General features: G+C 49.0%; 1 protein-coding gene across 4 annotated transcripts in view; it reads right to left on the reverse strand.

The window, feature by feature from the left end:
• LOC144126050 (choline/ethanolamine transporter flvcr2a-like) overlaps nucleotides 1-19,513 on the reverse strand; it is a 70,849-nt gene that overhangs the window by 19,758 nt on the left and 31,578 nt on the right. For 2 of the 4 annotated variants that reach the window (XM_077659953.1, XM_077659954.1), the window contains exons 2-4: nucleotides 5,686-5,751; nucleotides 2,839-3,047; nucleotides 395-559 (exon numbers count right to left, since the gene is read on the reverse strand). In XM_077659953.1, coding sequence (XP_077516079.1) covers nucleotides 395-559; nucleotides 2,839-3,047; nucleotides 5,686-5,716 — 405 coding nt within the window. In that variant the 5' untranslated portion in view covers nucleotides 5,717-5,751. Of the gene's footprint in view, nucleotides 1-394; nucleotides 560-2,838; nucleotides 3,048-5,685; nucleotides 5,752-8,356; nucleotides 8,791-11,763; nucleotides 11,824-19,513 lie in introns of those variants that run through there. The other 2 variants (XM_077659955.1, XM_077659952.1) reach the window with 2 other exon arrangements.

The raw sequence follows: 19,513 nt of genomic DNA on the forward strand, positions 1-19,513 counted from the left end.
AAACTTTCCTCCGTGGTTGAGGGATAGCGCGTTCGGCTCACGAACCCAAGGGGCGGGGGTTTGAGTCTCGGCTCGACCGTTTTTATTTTCAGCGCAGTTGCTTCCCTTTCTTCAGAGGCACTATGTAACAGTAGTGTAATGACATCATGACCCTGCAGTCCAATGAGGAATAATGCAATAACATCGTCACTGTTGCACTGTGTGATTAGTGTGGGGTGTTTGAATTACCCGAGCGAGGTCATGTGGTTGTGACGTCACAACCCTCTGGACCAATCTGGATTTTTTTTTTTGGCACAACGCCATAGCTGGGTTTTTCCGCTGAATGAGACCCATAACGCTATCACATTAAAAAGCACTGTGATCACAATCAGTGCCACCAAGTTCGATGACAGACCTTAATCCAAGAGCCGGCACAAGTTCCTAAGGCTCCCAGGACAACAACAAATCGAAGTCCTCGTCGCTCAAGCAGCCAGGCAGCTGGGAAGATGAGCGGCACGTAGGTCACCATGTACACCACCGCTGTCCAGTTCACAGAGGTTGCATCTACGCCATAGTAGCCCTGCATGCACGACAAGTTCTGTTGTGTCTGGCAAGCCACGGGTGATAGCAAGCGGTCAGCATAAGTAATAATGGTTACAGCTGCACAGCACACAGCTGAGCGCTAGCTTGCGAAGATCTGTCATTGATCTGAAGCCACAAAAAGTTTAAACTTTACCTAGGCTCGTAGAGCCTCTCAAGCACAACATGCCTAAAAAATGCACTCACAAAGTAGTTAACCCATCAGCTACTGAAAGCACTGCACTTTCCACCTTAATTGTAATGATAGCAAAAAAATTTTCTGCCCAATTCTTTTTTAAACGCATTACATGTATTGTGGTAACATGGCCCCGGAGAGAAACAAAGGTCACCTCCATCAGGATTTTGTCCTTCATAAAAATCAACTTTTGCCTCCTTGTAGCCACACTTACATTTGTTCGCAGCAAAGATGCATTTACAGCTGAAAAAATTGGATCTAAAAGTGGAATTTTTTTTCCTGCCACCTGATTCACATTAGTGATGTCAGTAATGAAAAAAGATTGTGGTCAGTGTTTAGAAGTGAATGTCGGCATAGCCTAGCCTCAGAGATCTGCAAAAGAAAAAAAACAACAATGTCGCGACGACGACATCGCAGTTTGCTTGTGAAATCAAGTGGTGATAGCAACGCCTACATTTCATTTTTTGGTATTTTCTAGCATATAAAAGCTGCATGTTAATTGAAAGTAGCCTCTCCGTCATTAGAACATGGTAATCTAATGACACGAACCAACATCAATTCATCCTCAGTTCCCCATTCATAGGGAATCTGAGCACAAACTGAAGTTGGCCTGTAATGAGAGGTCACCCCATTCTAACAACAAAGATGCTACTCTCACTGAAAATGCAGTTTTTATATACTAGAAAAGGTCAGAAAATGAAAAACGGGCATTGCCATCACCAGCCAGTTCTTCACAAACAAACTGTGGTGCATCAAGACAGTTTCTGTTGTGCAGATCCCAGGGGCCAGGCTACACTGACATCCAGCTCAAAATGGTGACCATGGAGTCCGTTTTGGTCTTGGCTTCACAAGTTTAAAACGGGTGGTGGGAAAGTTTTTGATCAAAGTATGGAGAGCCCTTTAATAAATTTGATGCCAACAGGACCAAAGCTTATGTTCAAATAAAACAAAAGTACAAATATGCAAGTTTGAAATAGCGAGCATTGACTGTCTAAGATGAGGAAAAAAAAAGGCACAAACGGAGGATGCTACAGCTTTCCATCAAGAAGTGTGGCATTGAGAGCCGGATCAGCTTATCAAATTTATAGATCACCAAAATGGAAGCATAATTACACACAAATCGAGCGCAAACGTACAGCCTGTTTACAGTTTGTACACTAGTGTAAACCAAATAATCTGCTTGTGCTTGACTGTAGTCACACAATGCTGCTTTTCTAAAAGACACACAAAGGGAATATTTGACAAAGAGGAAGGCTGTTGCAACAGATGCTTCTGAAATATAGGTTGGCCATCACAAACTGATTTAGCAAAATATTCTAGGTGTTACAAATTTCGAGATAGGTGTTACAAAAGGCTGCAGTGTTCACTCAAGTTTACATGTATATTCTTATGATTTAAGTCTGTGCCTTCAGTAGTGTGTTAAGGAATCAGTGAGGTAGAGGGCAATAGCACCATGCAGCACAAGCAAATGATGGAGGACAAATATATATTTTTATTTATTTATTTACTTATTTACTTATTACCTCAAAGGCCCCAAGTATGGGGCATTACATGAGAGAATTGCAGAAGCCAGAGGCCAGGCGACACTGATATTCACTTCAAGACGGTGACCATGGAGTCCCTTTTGGTCTTGGCATCACAAGTTCAAAATGAGTTGTGGGAAACAGAAGCCACACAGTGGGCAATATATATGTGCTGTCAGCGTCAAAAGAAATGCAATGACACTTGCAACGGCAGCAACAAAATGAGAAAACCTTATAGTTGAGAGAGACTGTATGCTAGCACACTTGACATGCACTTTAATGTTATGAAGCCTTCTACGTGGAACTGTTAACTGATATATCCTGTATTTTTTCTCCAGCAGCTATTATTGTGGTATTTTGGTCTTCCCGTTAGTCATCCTGTTCGCATTTCATATTTGATTATGGCAGTTCAACATACACTGGCCGTTTCTGTTATTTATAGTGTGTGTACGGAAAATGTCAATATATGTGACTAAAGTGGCTGGATGCTCAAATCCTTCAATTCATGATGAAATGAAATTTATTAAAGTCAAGTTCGCGGGTGTCAGGCGATCAACCCACCTCCACAAGGTTGCTGATGATGGAGTACTCGATCCACTGGAAGGCGTTCGTCAAGGAGTAAAGGCAGAACAGCGCCAGCTGGACAAACCGCCAGGGGTAGAGGCGCGTCAGGGCGTCGCCCATGTCCGAGGAGGCCGCGCCGCTGCTGCCAGCCGCCAACGGCGACAGGGGCGAAGACGCAGTCGAACCGCCGCCAGCGTCGTTTCCAGCTGCGTAATCGCGAAGCACCCGGGGGTTAGGGCGCCCCATCTAGCGCGACGGGGCAGGGTGCTGCGAGCTCAAGCGGATTCCCTGCAGCAGGCAGTTTCCCCAATTGCCGCAGCGCGCAACCAGAAGGCTTTCATCTGCCACCCCGGGAACGTCCATCAGTAGCCACAAAACACCGCTGTAAGTCCGCTCGAAAAACACTTCGAGAACGGCGACTTGCCTTCGATATTTTCCTCTGGTGGATTTTGGATTACTCGGGTGCTTGCATGTGCAAGGATTACAGATGGATTGCAGACGCAGTAGCGAACACGAAAGGGAAACAACAGGCGAAATAAGAGAGTATGCCGCTTTTAGACCCGACTGTCAATAACGGCGTCGGCTGCCGAACCCGACAGTGCAGACTGGTCGAGGCGTGATCGACCGAGCAACTCGCCGAGGGCGCACGAAATTTCCATTCCTACTCCAGCCTTCTCACTGCCTCGGAAGTTCCACCGCGGCGCCTGCTTTTTCCTAACGATACCAATGCATGGTATCTCCCGAAGTCCGGACGGCGCGCAATCGGTTGCGCTTCAATGCGTTTTGCCTGGGAACACGCCGGTTGATAAACTTCGGCGCCCGACGGCGCAGAATCGCTCGAAGCGAGGCGACCCGTTGGTACTGGCGGCTCCTCGCACCGTGTGCACAAGGACCCGGTTGCCGCCGCGACGACAGCCAGCCCGTGGCGTCGGCGAGCAAACTGACTGACAGCGGCGTCTGGCACGCGTCGGCTGCTTTGGCTGCTTCCGCACGGCTATCCGCGCACGGGCGCCCGTATCGCCTGTGCGGATAGCGCGCCCTGATAGCGCGGCGTCGGCGGAGTCTTGTGCAGTGGTGTGTGTCATTAGCGGTTGTAGTCTAATTGGCGGCATAATGCGTAGCAGCTATGAGTGCGGCCACGTCATCGCAGTTGATGCGGCTCTAGCTGAGTCTCTAACAGAGCGTTGTTTCGCGTGAAAGCACTCTCAGGGATACGCCAAAGAGCAACAAGCAATATGCCGGTGGCCATGGTTTGGTGCAAGACGACCGTTCTCAATAGGCCTCTGCACGATGTTTCACCTAAGACTTCAGCAATTTTTAAAGACAGGCTTTCTGAGTTAAAAAAAAAACGCTTTGTTCGGCCTAGCACTGTCAGCGATGTAGTGCATCAGAATACAGCTGAGATCAGACGTGCTACAACTAGCAGGCTGGTAAATAATATTGAATATTTAGCTTTTTAACAATTACTGTTAGGCTCCCTAATTATTCAGAGGCTTGTAGCCCACCGTAAATAACATCCATATCAGTTTTTACATTTTCGAAAGTGCCATTCTCGTCGCTGCTGCAGCGCAGGCAATGTCAAGTCCGCACACGGCCGAAACCGAAACTATGCGACCAGCAAGAGCGCTAGCCGCGCCTACAAAGTGTACATGTCACTCATCGGCGGGCCTGTCACGTGCTCTCTGCCGGCTCGTCGCCCCCAGTCGGGCGCTGCAAAATGAGCACGTGACATCCGCACTGCCGTGTGACGTACGCTAGTAGGCGTGGCTCGCGCTCTTTCTGGTCGCACAGTTTCGGTTTCGGCCGTGCGCGGCCTCAACATTGCTTGCGCTGCAGCGGCTACAAGAACGGCATTTTCCAAAATCTGAAAACTGAAATATATATTAGTTACGGTGGGCAACAATTCTCTCATAAGTAAGGAGTCAACAGTTAACTATTCAATGTTAGTTCACCAGTTTGCTGGTTAGCACGTCCTAGCAGTATTCTAATGCACTACACTGCTGCCAATGCTATGCCGTAAAAAGCGTCCCTCTCACTCAAAAAGCCTATTTTTTAAAATTGCTGACAGTTTTGGGCAAAACTCCTGTGTACGCTCCCTGACTTTACAGAAGACAAAGTGCAAGCGCGAATTATGCCGTATGAATCCGTCTTGTCCTAATTGTCCATTCCTTTATGATAACCTGGAGCACTGTCTTTTCCTCTGTACCGTCGCCATTCAGTCACAACATTTATCAAATGTTACATTTGATCAATTTTTTTTTTAATTCTAACCAACTTTTGCACCTCGCGGAAACTTCAAGGAACGCTCACGTGATCAAAAACTTTTTCGAGAAAAGTACTCCTTTCAAACTCCTCACAGAATCGCCAACTAGCCCAGTTTTTTTTTTTTTTTTCAAAACAATCGGCGGTGGTCGCTTTTGCGGTCTGGAACGTTTCGCGTGGAATAACTCTTTTACTTCTTTTTTTCGAAAGTGAGCTCCTTCTTCCAGATGAAAAACTGCAAGTCGCCGCGGTGGCTCAGTGGTTTTGGCGTTCGGCTGCTGATTACAAGGTCGTGCAATCGGATCCCGGCCCCAGTATCCGCATTTCGAGGTACGCGCAATTGAAAAATGCCCGTGTTCTGCGCGACGTCAACGCACGTCAACGAGAACCCCAGTTGTCCTACATTAATGTGGAGCCCTCCACTACGGCACCCCTCACAGCCTGTGAAAGAAAAAAATCTCGCAATGTAAAGAAGAGAGCTACAGTCTTGTGGAACAAATGAAGAAAAGCATAAAAAAGAGAGGAAATATTCGTAACAGAGGCGGAGCGAGGAACCGGAGAGCACGCAGCCACGTGACTCACCTTGCACTTTCAGCTTGCCGTTCTTCTCCATGTCGTCGCGGGCGGGCGTCCCAACTCCGGTGGCACCTGCGGCGACGAGCCAGAGACACAGTGTGCGCTGCGCTGATTAACGCACGCATGGTCCGTGCGCGCAGCACACGCCGACAGCTGAGCGGGGCGAAGCGCGTGTCGACAGGTGTGCTCGAACAGGCCGACGCGGAAAGGAAGTGTACGTCGAATCTCCTCTTAACACAGTGACTCGATTCATTGCTTCCTCTCTCTCTCGAGTCTTCATCACTCACGGAGGAGAGAACATACTGCAGCAAAGCGTAAGTGCCGACGGCTCTTTGATTAACGTCGCGCGTGACTCGGAACAAAGCAGCGAAGCGTGCCGAACGCGTTAGCAAAAAAAAAAAAAAGTGTAGTTAGTGCTCGCTGTTCGCGGTAGTTCGCTGTCTAAAGTGATAACGATTGCTCATCTATTCTTGCAAGCTTTACATTTCGCGAGCCATTTTTATTTCGTTACCTGCATTCTGATGAGGGCTGCGACAGACCGGTAGTAGCATAACAAGCACACACGTAGAGACTTGACTTAATTTAGCTGCCGTCGCGTTTCGTAAACTCAGAATAAAAAACAAGCTCGCCGACGCACGTACTTAACGTACACATATGACACTTTACATTAAGAAGCACTTCTATACCCCATAGCAGAGTAGCTGTACATTAAAAAAAAATGAAGGATGGATAGCTGGGCGAGTTGGTAATAATTCATTGTGGGTGGTGCAGCGCGAACTAGACGACAGACAAAACGAAATTTATCTTATATTCGCAGAAATGCATCCCTCTGCAGCATTCCACAGTAGAATATGTTATATGTCATAGACTTAGGTTATAGTACTACAGGAACAAAGCTCTTATCGACACTATCCAACCAGATTTCAGCCAGAGTGTCAATACCTATCCAAAGTCCCGGGCACGGTTGGTCTCACGTCCCCATCATTATCAGCCTGACTACGCCCACTAAATGGCAAAGTTCTCTATCATATCTCTCCACTTAACCTTGTCCCGTGCCAGCTGTGGTCACCCTATCTCCGAAAACTTCTTAATCTCATCCGCCCACACCCAACTTTCCGCCGCCCCCTACGCAACAACAACAAAAAAAAAAAGCCACATACCCCCGTCGATTCGGAAGTCGACCCTTCGATCACTTAATTTCAAAACTGAGCTGTGAGATCCCGAGCATCAGCAAGCTCCGGGAGGTTGCTGTTGTTGAAAATGTTTGTTGGCCAAATTGCGGATGAACCCCGTGGTTGGCGTCTCTATTAGTTAATGCCGCTGGCGGAGCAGTGCATTGAAATCTCAAATGAAAACAAAAGTGATGCACTCAGTGGTTGGAAAGACGAAGAAAACGGCGACGAGTACGCAGATGATGAACACATCGGATTCCATTACGCCTGAATACATCATCATCATCATCATCATCATCACCACCACATTGGATGCCCCTCCTCTGATTCCAAGCTTCCCCCCTTGCTCTGGACTCTGTACGCTATAGTTTACCGGTATCGGTAACTCTTTTAGTTCATATCATGGGGTCCCGCAATGAAAGAAGGCAATATTATTTTGCTGTCTCAGAAAAGCCCTAACAGGCACATATTCGACACATAGAAAACCTTGGAAGACCATGGTTCGCTGCTTTAAAAAGACTAACGAAATAATTTACTGCGTTATTTTCCTTTTTCTTCAGACAAACGGGATGCAATACTCTTAGGATGTGCCATTGTTGCTTCGTTAATGACGAGTTCAATGCACTGTCCACATTTAAGTAATCTCCCACAAGGCGTCTATTAAAATATTTTTTCTCTCGGCGACGCACGACTGTCTCCACACGACTGCGACAACAGCGCTTCACTTCTCCTGCGTTAGTCGTTCCTTAAACATTTCTTGAATCACTTTCAGTGGGCACTTGAAAGCGCCTACTATTGACTTTTCGCAATGGTAAAAGTGCCACAAGCTGTGAACATCGTCCCTGCAGTAGCAAACATTAATGCAGTAGCAAACAATGATCAGAACTAAATGCTATACCAGTTATGTAACAGTCGTACTTGACTGAGAACAAAAAAAAATGCACAGAAAATGTAGCAGAAAAATTCACAGGCCGGTTATGACTATGTAACGCGAGATTCAGCGATAGCTCTTTAGGCATTTAGTTTTGGGGACATCTTGAGGTAGAAAAGATACAGCGACCTCATATCGCACGGGTGTTGTGGTCACCTGCACTTGCAGGCGGCTGTTAGGCTTATGCGACCCAGGTTACCCATCGGTTACGACGACGAGAAAGCCAGGTGCGGGCGCCTAACAGCCATCGCTGTAAAACATCCCTCGCCTGTAAAGGACTTCGTGTGGTAATCGCAGGATGCAAAAACCAGGATGGAGTGAGCACCGAAGGCTCTCCCCGTGAAGCGAACCTGCGGCCATTTGACTAGCACACCTGTAATGGACACCCTCTTCGCCACGGCCCCGTCCACGAAGCAGATTAAAGAGGACTCCAATGTGCGACAATAGGGATTGCCAACGATGCAGTGTTTCCGCACCCGCAACGTTCTTTTCACCGCCACCAACATCGAACACTTGCGCCGCTCTCCGGCAAAGTGTTAACGACAAAACAACGAGGCGACCAAACCGCTTTCACCTTTTCCGAGGGCCAAACATAGCAGTGGCCACACGACGTTGCAGACGAAGACGCGCAGGTTGCGTGGCAAGCGGCAGGGCGGAAGTAGTGCAACCGCACCAGTCCTGGACAGCACGAGCTGCTGCAGACCGACAGCGCCACCGCTGCCACCGCGACGCTCTGGGCGGCACTCGTTCCCGGCAGACATATCGGGAGACACCACGGAAGACAGTACAGGCTCGGCTATATACAGCTTCTAGACGCACATTTCGCGCGCACTTCGGATGCAGGGAACGCAAGACGGGGACAGCGATCAAGGCCACGACCGGAGGGCGTCTTCTGGAAGCCTGTCCCGAGGGGCGCACGATTTCATCGCCGCGTCGCGAGCCGCGAACAAGCGTGCACGCCTCAGCACCGCGTCGGAAACCCGTCCGGCAGCCGACGCGGCACGTTCCGGGGCTCGTGCCCGGCCGTGGAAATGTTCTGCACGGTTATCGCGCTGGCGGCAAAGACAAACACCCACGCAAGGGAGCACCGGGCCGTAATCTACAGGGTAACGTGCGCACCGCCCCAGTTTTACGACACGACACAGGCGCGCGAGCAATACGAGACATTTCACTCCCATACGGGCAGCGGCGCTAAGCGTCCCCGTACCTGGAACAAGAGCTGAGCGTCCTCTAACCGTCCCCAGAACCAAAGTCGAAACGTTCGCTTTCGGATATTCAGCAATGTTCTCTCGTGGCAACAACTTCGGGCGCTTGCGTAAGTGACTTCACTGCGCCCCTTGCGTTGCAGAAAAGCAGGTCCCGTATACTTCGATCTTTGGGCCGCCACTCCAGCCATGAGTACAGTATATATTGTGTAGGCAAAAATATTCCCGGCATACTTTCATTTCCTCTGAGCTTTGTTGTGACAGTACAAATTCACCTTTTTTTCTGTTCTCCCGTGACGTCTGAGACGGAGGCGTCGCAGGCTCACGTAAGCGTATACTCTCACCGAAGACGACACAGCAACATCGCGCCTCGCAGGCAGTACACAAACTACGTCACTGCCTAACCAGACAATGAGAGGAACTGCTGACAACGGCACAAGCAGCTCTAATGTGTTCGCCGTGGAAAAGTGTGCACTGAGCAAGAAAAGGCAAGCACCAACGAAATCAGCGCTTATCGCACAAGCAGGGAAAAAACGAACGCTTTATTACGGCAATAACGGGATACAGTGCAGATAGAGAGGACAGAGAGAAAAAGAAGCTGGATTTATCGGACATTTAGACGAACGCATTAAATGACGCGAAAGTTAATTAAATCCCAAAATAAAATTAACGATTTAAACATTTCATCGAAATCCCCGCCCAGTAGTGAATGTGGCGTCATCTATAGGCCAGGACCACGATGCTTCTCGCTGTTATACCTTTGGCGTTCCATGCGTCACTTCCGTATACTTGGCTTCAAATATACTCTGTGCCGTAGAACTGTGGTTGACTCTAAGCTCACACAGCACAAGACTCGGTAGCGTTACAACTACGTAATATATTCCCTATTAACCATCAGACACAGTAGTCCCTGCGGCTGGATTTCGAATTCTGAAAGCGCTTTCCGAAAACTCCTTGTAGCATTTAGCCGTTAAAGAGGATCGTCCGTTGATTTTCAGAATACGGCACGCGAATGCATTGAATGCTTTCGGTGTACAATTGATAACCGCAGACGACCCTATAGCGTGGGACATTTGAGGTATTAATAAATAAATTAATAAATAACAGGCGGACGGCACGACGAGTGGCGGCCACGAGAACCAACAGAACCACACACCACACACAACCACGAGAACCACACATTGAACCACAGACAAAACGCAGTCAGGTGCGGCGGTCAGTGAGGAAGCCTGGAGTGGCATTCCAATGCCCATTTTTCAGTAACCCGAGTCGAACAAAAACCTCGCTTCCAAGACAATGCGGCCGCTGCTGCCCGCTGCAAGATTGAGCGCATCGGCCTGCTTTCCACGGTCGTTGCGGCATGCGACCATCCCCTCGAGCAACGGAAGGAACTCTTTGTTTAGCTTTGTTCTCTGTTCTCGTACTCACGTTTCGCGTATTCTACGCACCACAAAAAAAAAATGTGTTCATAAAGGACTGAAGCGGCATGAAAGTGACCGGCTGCGTGCCGACTAAACCAGACCAATTCAACGTTGTAAGATAGGGCAAAAGTTCAGTGGCGCAATGGATTAGCGTTGCGTTTTTAAACGCGTCCGATAGCAGTTAGATCTCCCCTTACCCGAACAAAAAATAATTCTAGTTTCTTTCTTATTTTAGTCTAGAATTAAAAGCACGAACCATTTCCCCAGTGTGTGAGCTGCCTTTCAGAAATAGTTGAAGATGCCTGTGAGTGACCAGCTGGGCGGAGAAACCCCTATGTGGCGGTACTGTACCGTTGAGAGGTGGGAGTTACGCTGGTGCAGGATGGACCACCACAAGCTGAAATTGACTGAAACGTCTTTTTACATTAAGCTTTTAGCTCCGGTTCTCGGCAAACATGAAGAGAAGATCGTCGCGAACCAGCCATCTCCACAGCCGCCGCGGTGGCTCAGTGGTTATGGCGCTCGGCTGCTGACCCGAAAGTCGCTGGCTCGATCCCGGCCGCGGAGGTCGAATTTAGACGGAGGCGAAATTCTAGAGCCCCGTGTACTGTACGATGTCAGTGCACGTTAAAAAACCCCAGGCAGTCGAGATTTCTGGAGCCCTTCACTACGGCGTCCCTCATAGCCTGTGTCGCTTTGGGACGTTAAACCTCCGCACACCAAACACCACACCAACCATCTCCACAGCCGAATTTTCCGTACGAATGTCAAGAACTATACATAAACGTTTCTCAGGCCGACCCAGATTCGAATCGACGCCACAGTATAGCAGGCAGCATAGGTGACCACGTCTTAGACCACTCGGCCATCTATGTTTCTACATAAACGACCAAACTGGGTCAGAAATGAATGAATGGCACGACTTGCGTGGAGAAGACGATGTAATTAAGGCGGGGATTTAGGTTTAACCGCCAATAAACAAATAAACCACCACATTTTCTGCGTCAAAGGACAGCTTAGAATTGAAAAAGAAATAAACATAATCGCCGGAAGCATGCATGATTATTGATTACGGAGTATATGAGCGGAGCAAAGAGAGACAATAACAGAGGGTGTAATGACAGCCATAAGTAACAGTGCAAACTGTGGCGTGATACAAAACGCACGCACAGCACGACGTATGAATCATAATCCGTCCCAGAATGCTATATATGCAGGTACAAGGAAACAATACAATGACGAGGTAGACTGCACGTTGTTTATATATATACTAGCCGCAAAAACAAGTTGCGCCATGTAAACACAAGATCTGAATAATCTGCGAGCCGCGCACTGACTCACCCCACGCTACACACCTGTTGCGCCTGTGGACTCGTCCGTCCGTGTCATCCGAGCCGCTGTTCTTCGCCGTGGGCCCGCGGTGGAAATAAAGGCCGAGTCAGCCTTGAAGAATGCGTGCACCTTTACGGCGTCGAGACGCCTTCGCGAAGGAGCTGCTTGAACGGAACCTCGCTCACAAGTGCGCAAAATCAACTGCGCTTTGTCCGGCAGTTTCGTGCGAGACTGAGCACGCGTCTCCGATCTCCTACAGGTACGCGGACGCCAATCAGTTAAGGCCGGGAATAAATGGATCCACACTCGAACATTGGCGGGGCTGGCGCGGCCGCCTTCCCTCCGCTAGAAATTTTACGCGCAAAAATCGCGAGCCTCCCCCACCCCCACCACCCCTCTTTATTTGTATTTTTTTATGGGTGCGGGGGGGGGGGGGGGCGACGCCATGAGCGCAGCCTGTCCCTCTTCCAGCGCAGACTGAAATCCCTCTTGCCGCTAGATTTAAAAACAGCGGCAGGATCTGCTGGCCGCGCTCCCTGGCATTTGCCGCGTTGGCGGGGCGTTGGCGCGCGTTTGCCGTTCCTGCTGCCGCCCTGCCGCGGCCACCGAGGCTCAAGTTAGCGGCTGAGATTTTCTGTTTGTGTTTTCCAGCGAAGGGTCTTCCTATTTCTGCAGATGTAAGCGACAGAGGTGGACCGGCGCTCTACTAGAGTGGTCACATTTTCAACGTCGCGGCAGTATGACGAGCCCAGTGCGCGAATGCGCCAAGTGGTTGTGACAACAGCAACGACGCCCGACTACGAAGTACGCAGTTTATTGTAGTCGCTTGTTTCTCGAACTTTCCAAGAGCGCTTGTATGCTGTATGTGCTGTGAAGCGCCGACACGCCAAGACGATGTCGAACACTTGTCCGTCGTCTAGCCCAGCAACCGTGCGCCAAGGAGCGCCGGCTACGCATACCCGCATGTCGCGCGGTTGATTCAACACAGCAGCGGTCTGAGCATCCGCCTCGCATGCGGGAGGTGCGGGGTTCGATCCCCAGTTCCCCCGGGTACCCACCGGTGATACAATGGGTACAAGCTTCCCCTGGTGTGGTGCTCGGCTTCTTTGGAGTTAAATGCTTGGGAAATGGGTCTTTGCAACCCCACCTTAAGGAATGAAAGCTACCTTGTGCCATGGCGCTCTTTGGCCAAAGCTGCCCTTGCGGCATAAAATTTCATCATGATGATAGAAATTGAAAGTTTTGCCACTGAATTACCGCATTAATGCAGAAACCGCACCACCATGGGCGCAGCTCGTCAAGAGTTTTGACAAAGCGCTCGGATGCTCGATGAATTCATATTTTGCGGAACCCGGTCAGTTACTGAGCCTCAGCACACTACAAAAAAAAGGGGGGGGGGGGGGGTACGATCACCTTTTAAGTACTATTTAGGGATCTGGGACCGAAAACATCCAACGTGCTCGGTTTGGAAGCTCCGCAATATAGCGCCAGAGCGAAGCATGATGTCCAAGAGCATCCCAGTCTAACACCTCGCAAAGCATCTAGCGTTTGTTTTCATTTGATTGCCACACTAGAGCAACAAGAAACATATTAGCAAAAAATAAACTCACTATAATAACATACCCTTTAATATATACAGTTTTAGATGGTAACTTTTCAAACTCCAAACTACTACACTACAAGTAATATTATCAGTGTAGTTTCGTCAGTTGGTGTGTATACGTAGTAGGGCTGTTGAATTTTATCTCTACCCATTAGCAAAATGCTAGCTGGGGATCTCGCTCTTTTTCGTCATACAGTTAGGGGCTGACACCGTTTATGACGGTGCTCACAAAGGCTGCAAGAATTATACCTGCCGTGGTGAATTGCATGGCGGTCTTGGTTGTTGAACCCAAGAACGGATCAAACCCTGACCGCGCCGCGACCTCTTTCGACGGTAGTGGAAAGCAAAAGCATTCCTACATATGCTGTGCAACGTCATTGCACGTTAAAGAACGTCGGATGGTCGAACTTAATGCAGAACCCTCCACTACGGCATCCTTCAGGGCCTACGTACAGTTCTGGCATGTTAAACCTCACAGATGAAAATGCAAAACCCCGCAGATAAGCCGAAGATGAAAATCACCGACTGTGGCATGCCCAATGCCATGCTGCGCATGGAGTACAGATTGCGACGAATTGAAAGATTAATATTTTTCAACTGATCCAACTTCTGGAAGATGCCACCTTGCATCAAGTACGGCTGATGAGGAATCTCCGTGCGTTAACTGGCGCCCGTGCCGTGCACGTGTCCCCGAGTGCACGCATGCAGCTAGCGCCCAGAGCGCCACAGAGTTTCTCAATATTATCTGAAGGAAAAGCTGGCGGCTCTAGACTGGTAAGGCGCAGCAATTCCGGGAAGAGAAGATTTCGTATTTCGCCTGGCTGTTTTGGGGCATGAAATGTAGATTCAGCCGTAACAATAAGACTATTATCGAGCCAAGCCTAGAAGAAATGCTGTAAAAACTTGCATACCAGTCTAATACTTGCGTTAAATTTGTCGAAGAAGTGAAAAACGCACTACTGAAACAAATTTATTTGCACGCAAAAGGGGAGCATCGGGTGCAGCTGTCGATTTAGAGGCAGGATCCACGCTTTCGGCCCAACACTAGCCAAGCCAAATAAGAAACCTCGTCTTCCCGGCATTCCTGCGGTGGATCAAGTGCTCTTTAAGAAACTCGCATAGAAGGTGGCGCCAGCTTTCCCTGGAGGTAACATTCAGAAACTTTGCAGTGTGCATGCCAGGAAAATGAAATCGGGAAGACAAATTACAGCCCTACGGGCTTTTCTCTGGTACCTTGTTGTGACTTGTCGCGAGGAGTGACTTGTCGCGAGGAGGAAAAACATTCCTTAAGAGCATAAATACGGGGTGGGTTCAGTAGGTGAACCCATTGCTCGCCGTCATAATGTGGCCCCTCTCAACCAGCGATTTCTGGTCGAGGGGCCTGCAGCTGGCTATGGAGGGCCGCCTCCCAGCGCTCATATGTCGGATCGGGAATGCTGTCCAAGTCTGGGTTGTCTTGACATTCCCAAACTGTGTGAACAAGTGTGCCAACTGCTCCACAGAAGGGGCAAGACTAATCGTAGGTGTCTGGATACCATTCACACTCTGCAAGTAGAAATTGAGCAGAATATTTTTTTGTAGTCTCCTGATTATGTGCTCTTCAAATTTACTAAGGGTTTTGTGAGGAAGAGGATATTTCCTTCTTATGATCTTATAGTACTCCGTAATTTCTGCGTAGCTTAATAAGGGGGAGGGGTTGTTAACTGTGTCAGAGAGAGGCTGCGTGCCAGATGCTCGGAGGAGGAGAGCTCGAGCAGAAGTGTTGGCCGTCTCATTGCCCGTCGTTGCTGGACGCCATGACTTGTCGCGAAAAACGAACCCGCAACAGGAAACAAACTAAGCCCGAAAGGAAGGAAAACATGCACCGATGGCATAGCCCTGCCTTTCACACGCCTTGATTTTCTCCCCTTATCCCCCGGCCCCCTTCATGCCTGTAGTTATCGTTTTCGCGCTGCAAGCAACAGCAAGAGGTAAGACTGTGAGGGCCGCGAGGATTAAGAACGCCCCGTCCCTGAGTCACGTAGGCTGTGATCCACGGAAGTTCCCCGGCAGAGACAAATAACTCCACTCGGCTACAAGAACAGATAATCACACTCGCACGCCAGCTACAGATAGGCGGAAACAAGAAGGTTAGATAACGGCTCGTTCGATGGGCACGACGCTGACCAAAGAAGCACAACACTGCGTCCTTATCGCGAATTGTGGAATTCCACAACGAGGATTGCAGGAGAACCACTATCGCTCACCGCGTCGTTCGGTTGCTGGGATTGGAAAAAACTATGCCCATCGTCCGACAGTGGCTCGCCAGACAGACTAGCCAATAGCAGCAGGCGTTGCGGGTACATATACGTGACTTCCGACCTATTCTGCGACGAAGTTCATTTTTCTAGCGCGGTTTCAGTGAAGCTGCCGACGTTTGCTTCAACACCACCCATGCATCTAAAAAGTTCAATGAAAATCTATAGTACGAGTTCTGGAAGAGAGAATAATTTTGTAGGGTACGTCTATCGCTCATTACAAGTCTTATATAGTACCTCGGAGATGTAGTTAGACGCCACTGTGCCGTGTTCATCATATGGTCCAGATATTTTATTGAAGAATCAAATGCAATATATTACCAAAGAAGAATTTTCGTCATCCCTGTATTGTGCTTCATGCTGTATTAAAGTCTATCAGGTCTACTCGCCTGATGACGCGAGGTGACTGAACATTGGAGCGGCCGCAACCGAAGAACACAGGTCGGCGACGTCTCGTTGCTCCGTGCGGGTCGCGGTTGTGCGGATGCACCAGCGCCAGCACTAGGCGACGGTCGTCGCAATCGTACCGTCGCGTCGAGAGGAGAAGCACTGCTTCGTGCGGTTACCGCTTTCGAGTCGCACACTCCGGGCGACGGGGACGTCGAAAGGCTTGCTGCGGTCTGATCTCGATCACCTAAAGCTGCACCAAGTCGGACTAGTTGACTGCGCTACTAGATATCGAAAACAAGCCACTACGTCTTCATGATGTGCTCGCGGAAGTACCTAAATACCATGTTCAGACTAACTGGAAGGAAAACAGCGGCGTCTTTTAGCGGGCACGAAAGAACTGAAGGCCATCTTTGGGGAGGACGCAAAACTGTAGGCAACGCATCGATCTGCGCGGCCTTCGTCGTGTCCATCAGACTTCGTGTGAATCTCATTGGTTCATCCCTAGCATGACCAAGGGCCATATTCGTGCAGTCCAATGAACGCAATGCGCATCAACCAGTGAACGCAATGAAATTCAACTAATGAAACATTATTATACTGTACACTTTAACATATAGGACACAGAAGAGCTGACAAATACTGTATTTATTCGTGCAAGATCTTCATCCCAACTCTGTGACGCAGAAATCGGGGAAAGAAGAAAACGAAACCGTCACCATCAGTTTCTAAATGCGCTACTGGATGGCGCTAGCTGCTTTTTCGATAGTGACTATCGCCGTAGGCGTGCCGTATAGGCATGACGAGTACGCAGCAGCCACTCGACGTGTACAGTACTCACGGATTGAAATAGGACATTCGGAGCGCTAGCCTTGCAGTGCCACGCAGGCATGTGGTAAACCACAGGCCGGCTGATTGGCTACTGGAAGGAACAATTCTGCTTTGTAGATGTTCTCCCTCTCACGCCATACCACAATGCACCACCTTGGTTCCATGAGCGTCTACGGGCGGCGCTCCATGAAGCGACGGCCACGCGCTCCGAATGTCCTATTTCAATCCGTGAGTACTGTACATAATAATAATTGGTTTCGGGGAAAGGAAATGGCGCAGTATCTGTCTCATATAGCGTTGGACACCTGAACCGCGCCGTAAGGGAAGGGACAAATGAGGGAGTGATAGAAGAAAGGAAGAAAGAGGTGCCGTAGTGGAGGGCTCCGGAATAATTTCGACCACCTGGGGATCTTTAACGTGCACTGACATCGCACAGCACACGGGAGCCTTAGCGTTTTGCCTCCATAAAAACGCAGCGGCGGCTGCGTTTTTATAGAGGCAAAACGCTAAGACGTGTACATAAATCGTCCATTCAGAGTGATTTCGACTAGTTTGGACGCTCTTACGCAGAGCGGATGGCCGAGGGCAGCCATGAAATGGCGCCGACAGGCGGACTGGACAGGACATCTCTTCCACGAGTCTGCACGTTGATTTTGAACGCGTGGAGTACACTCACTCTCTGCCGACACGGTATCAAAGAGCTTTAAGGCAATCGGCATCTCTAACGCAATGGACGGCACGGAAGATGATCATTTCTGGAAGCTCGCTAAAAAGGTAAGTGACGAGAGAGAAACCGGCGAGGATTAGTGAATAAACGTGCTTGTAACTTGCCACCAGTTGTTGCACTATTCTATGTACAAGCCGCATGCAGAAAAGCTACATCATTTCTAGAAATATTCTGCGATGCATTGAGGCCCGGCTAGTGTAATGCTCGCACCGGGTCCAAATTCCTAAAAAAAAGAAGAAAGTGCTTGTCATGAGTAACTATATGGTGCTATATGAAGGGACTAGGGAACAACAATAAAAAAAATGTTAGGGTCCCTGGGAGCCTTCGCCACTAGTTAGACTAGAGGGCTAACAAAAAAGCAGATACATTGATCAGCAGATCCCCACCGCTTTGTGTCCAGTCTTTTACGCGGATACAGTGTTTCATAAGGAGCGGAATAAGGACGCAAAGTCATGCCATACCCACGCGGCACATCGCGCGAAGTACCCACATTTTAAACAAAAAAGGAGTAGAAAGGGAGTGCGTGAGGGGAGGGAGTAATAAAATGGAGTGCGCCAGAGAACAGCCCTACTCCCTTCTTAGCTCCCATATAAGGCGTACTCGTGTTTAGAGTGCACACACTCCAGATTTGAAAGCATGGCGCAATGGGCGGGGACAAACGCACAACACAGAACTGGCGCCCCGACGCACAATGTGCCGTAAATATAAGCACATCCCCTATCGAGGAGCGTGCATGTGTTGTGAAAGTACAAGATCGGGTACGTCGTCTTATCACGTTCCGTGGTCGCTATAAGCACTAGGTCACAACCACACAGACCTTCCTTCCACCAAGCACCACACCCACCGCGAGCTTAGCAATGATCTGTTGACACGTTTCGAGCGGCTCTTGAGCCGGTCGCACGAACTCGAGGAGGTCTTCTCAAGAAACGCCGGCAAGAGGACCACAAGCAGCGGATACGAGCGCGGCAGGTGTGCATCTCAGCCCACTCGAGCGATAACCGGGGATAGCCGCACGCGCGCGTTTCCCCTTCATTCAGGCGCGTGCTGACAACTGAGTGAAAGTGAAATGATCTTACCTTACGTCGACAGAGCCAGGTGATGGTGGTGGTGAAAACATTTATTAATGATAGAGAGAGGTGTCGGGCGTTTCGCCTCCATCGAAACAGCCGAGACTGAACCCGCATCCTCCGGCTTAGTATCCTAACCACTGAGCCACCGTCACTGGTGGTCCCTTGAATACGTTTATGTGTTCTATCCCGCGTCTGCTTGCTTCTGTCCCGAGTGCAGGAACATTTACTATACTACAAAGCGGGCTTCAGCCAGAATACAGTTTTTATGATATTCAACCATCGGTAAGCCAAGAAAATTTGACCATGGGTTACTTTTCAGTGAATACAAATCAGTATACACTCATTTGCAAAAACAGTAAATAAAAATGCCGCAAAATAGCGCTTGACAAAACTTAAGAACACCGTGAGGAAACGTTCGATTTAATGACAGTTCATTCAACTAATAAGATTACGCTATGCCTTAATTATTTTGACAAAAGCGAAGGAAATAAGCATTCAGAAAGTTCTACGAAGGTATTTTGCACAATATACTCAAGGCTCAACGCTTGCATTGTGCACTTGCAAACTTTCACAAAATGAACCAATTACCTGCTGAACTTTGGCGTCTGCATTGCCACCGGCATATCGAGTTCATGTGTGCTGTAACGCGCCTCTTCTGGTGCAAATACCTGCCCGACGACAAAAGTCTCAGGATGCATCCTTTCCTCTCTTGACTCGTCAGTTTGCGCGAGGACAGGTTCTTAACTTCTAATATCGTGAGGCTATTATCTCTTCAGCAGAAAGCATTGCGCACATCTCAACGCTAGGGTCATATATCCTGCATAGAATTCCCGAAAGGTAAACTGCTACCCTAAGTTG

Source organism: Amblyomma americanum, chromosome 3 (genome assembly GCF_052857255.1).
Source record: "Amblyomma americanum isolate KBUSLIRL-KWMA chromosome 3, ASM5285725v1, whole genome shotgun sequence".
In the NCBI taxonomy this organism is placed as follows: Eukaryota; Metazoa; Arthropoda; class Arachnida; order Ixodida; family Ixodidae; genus Amblyomma; species Amblyomma americanum.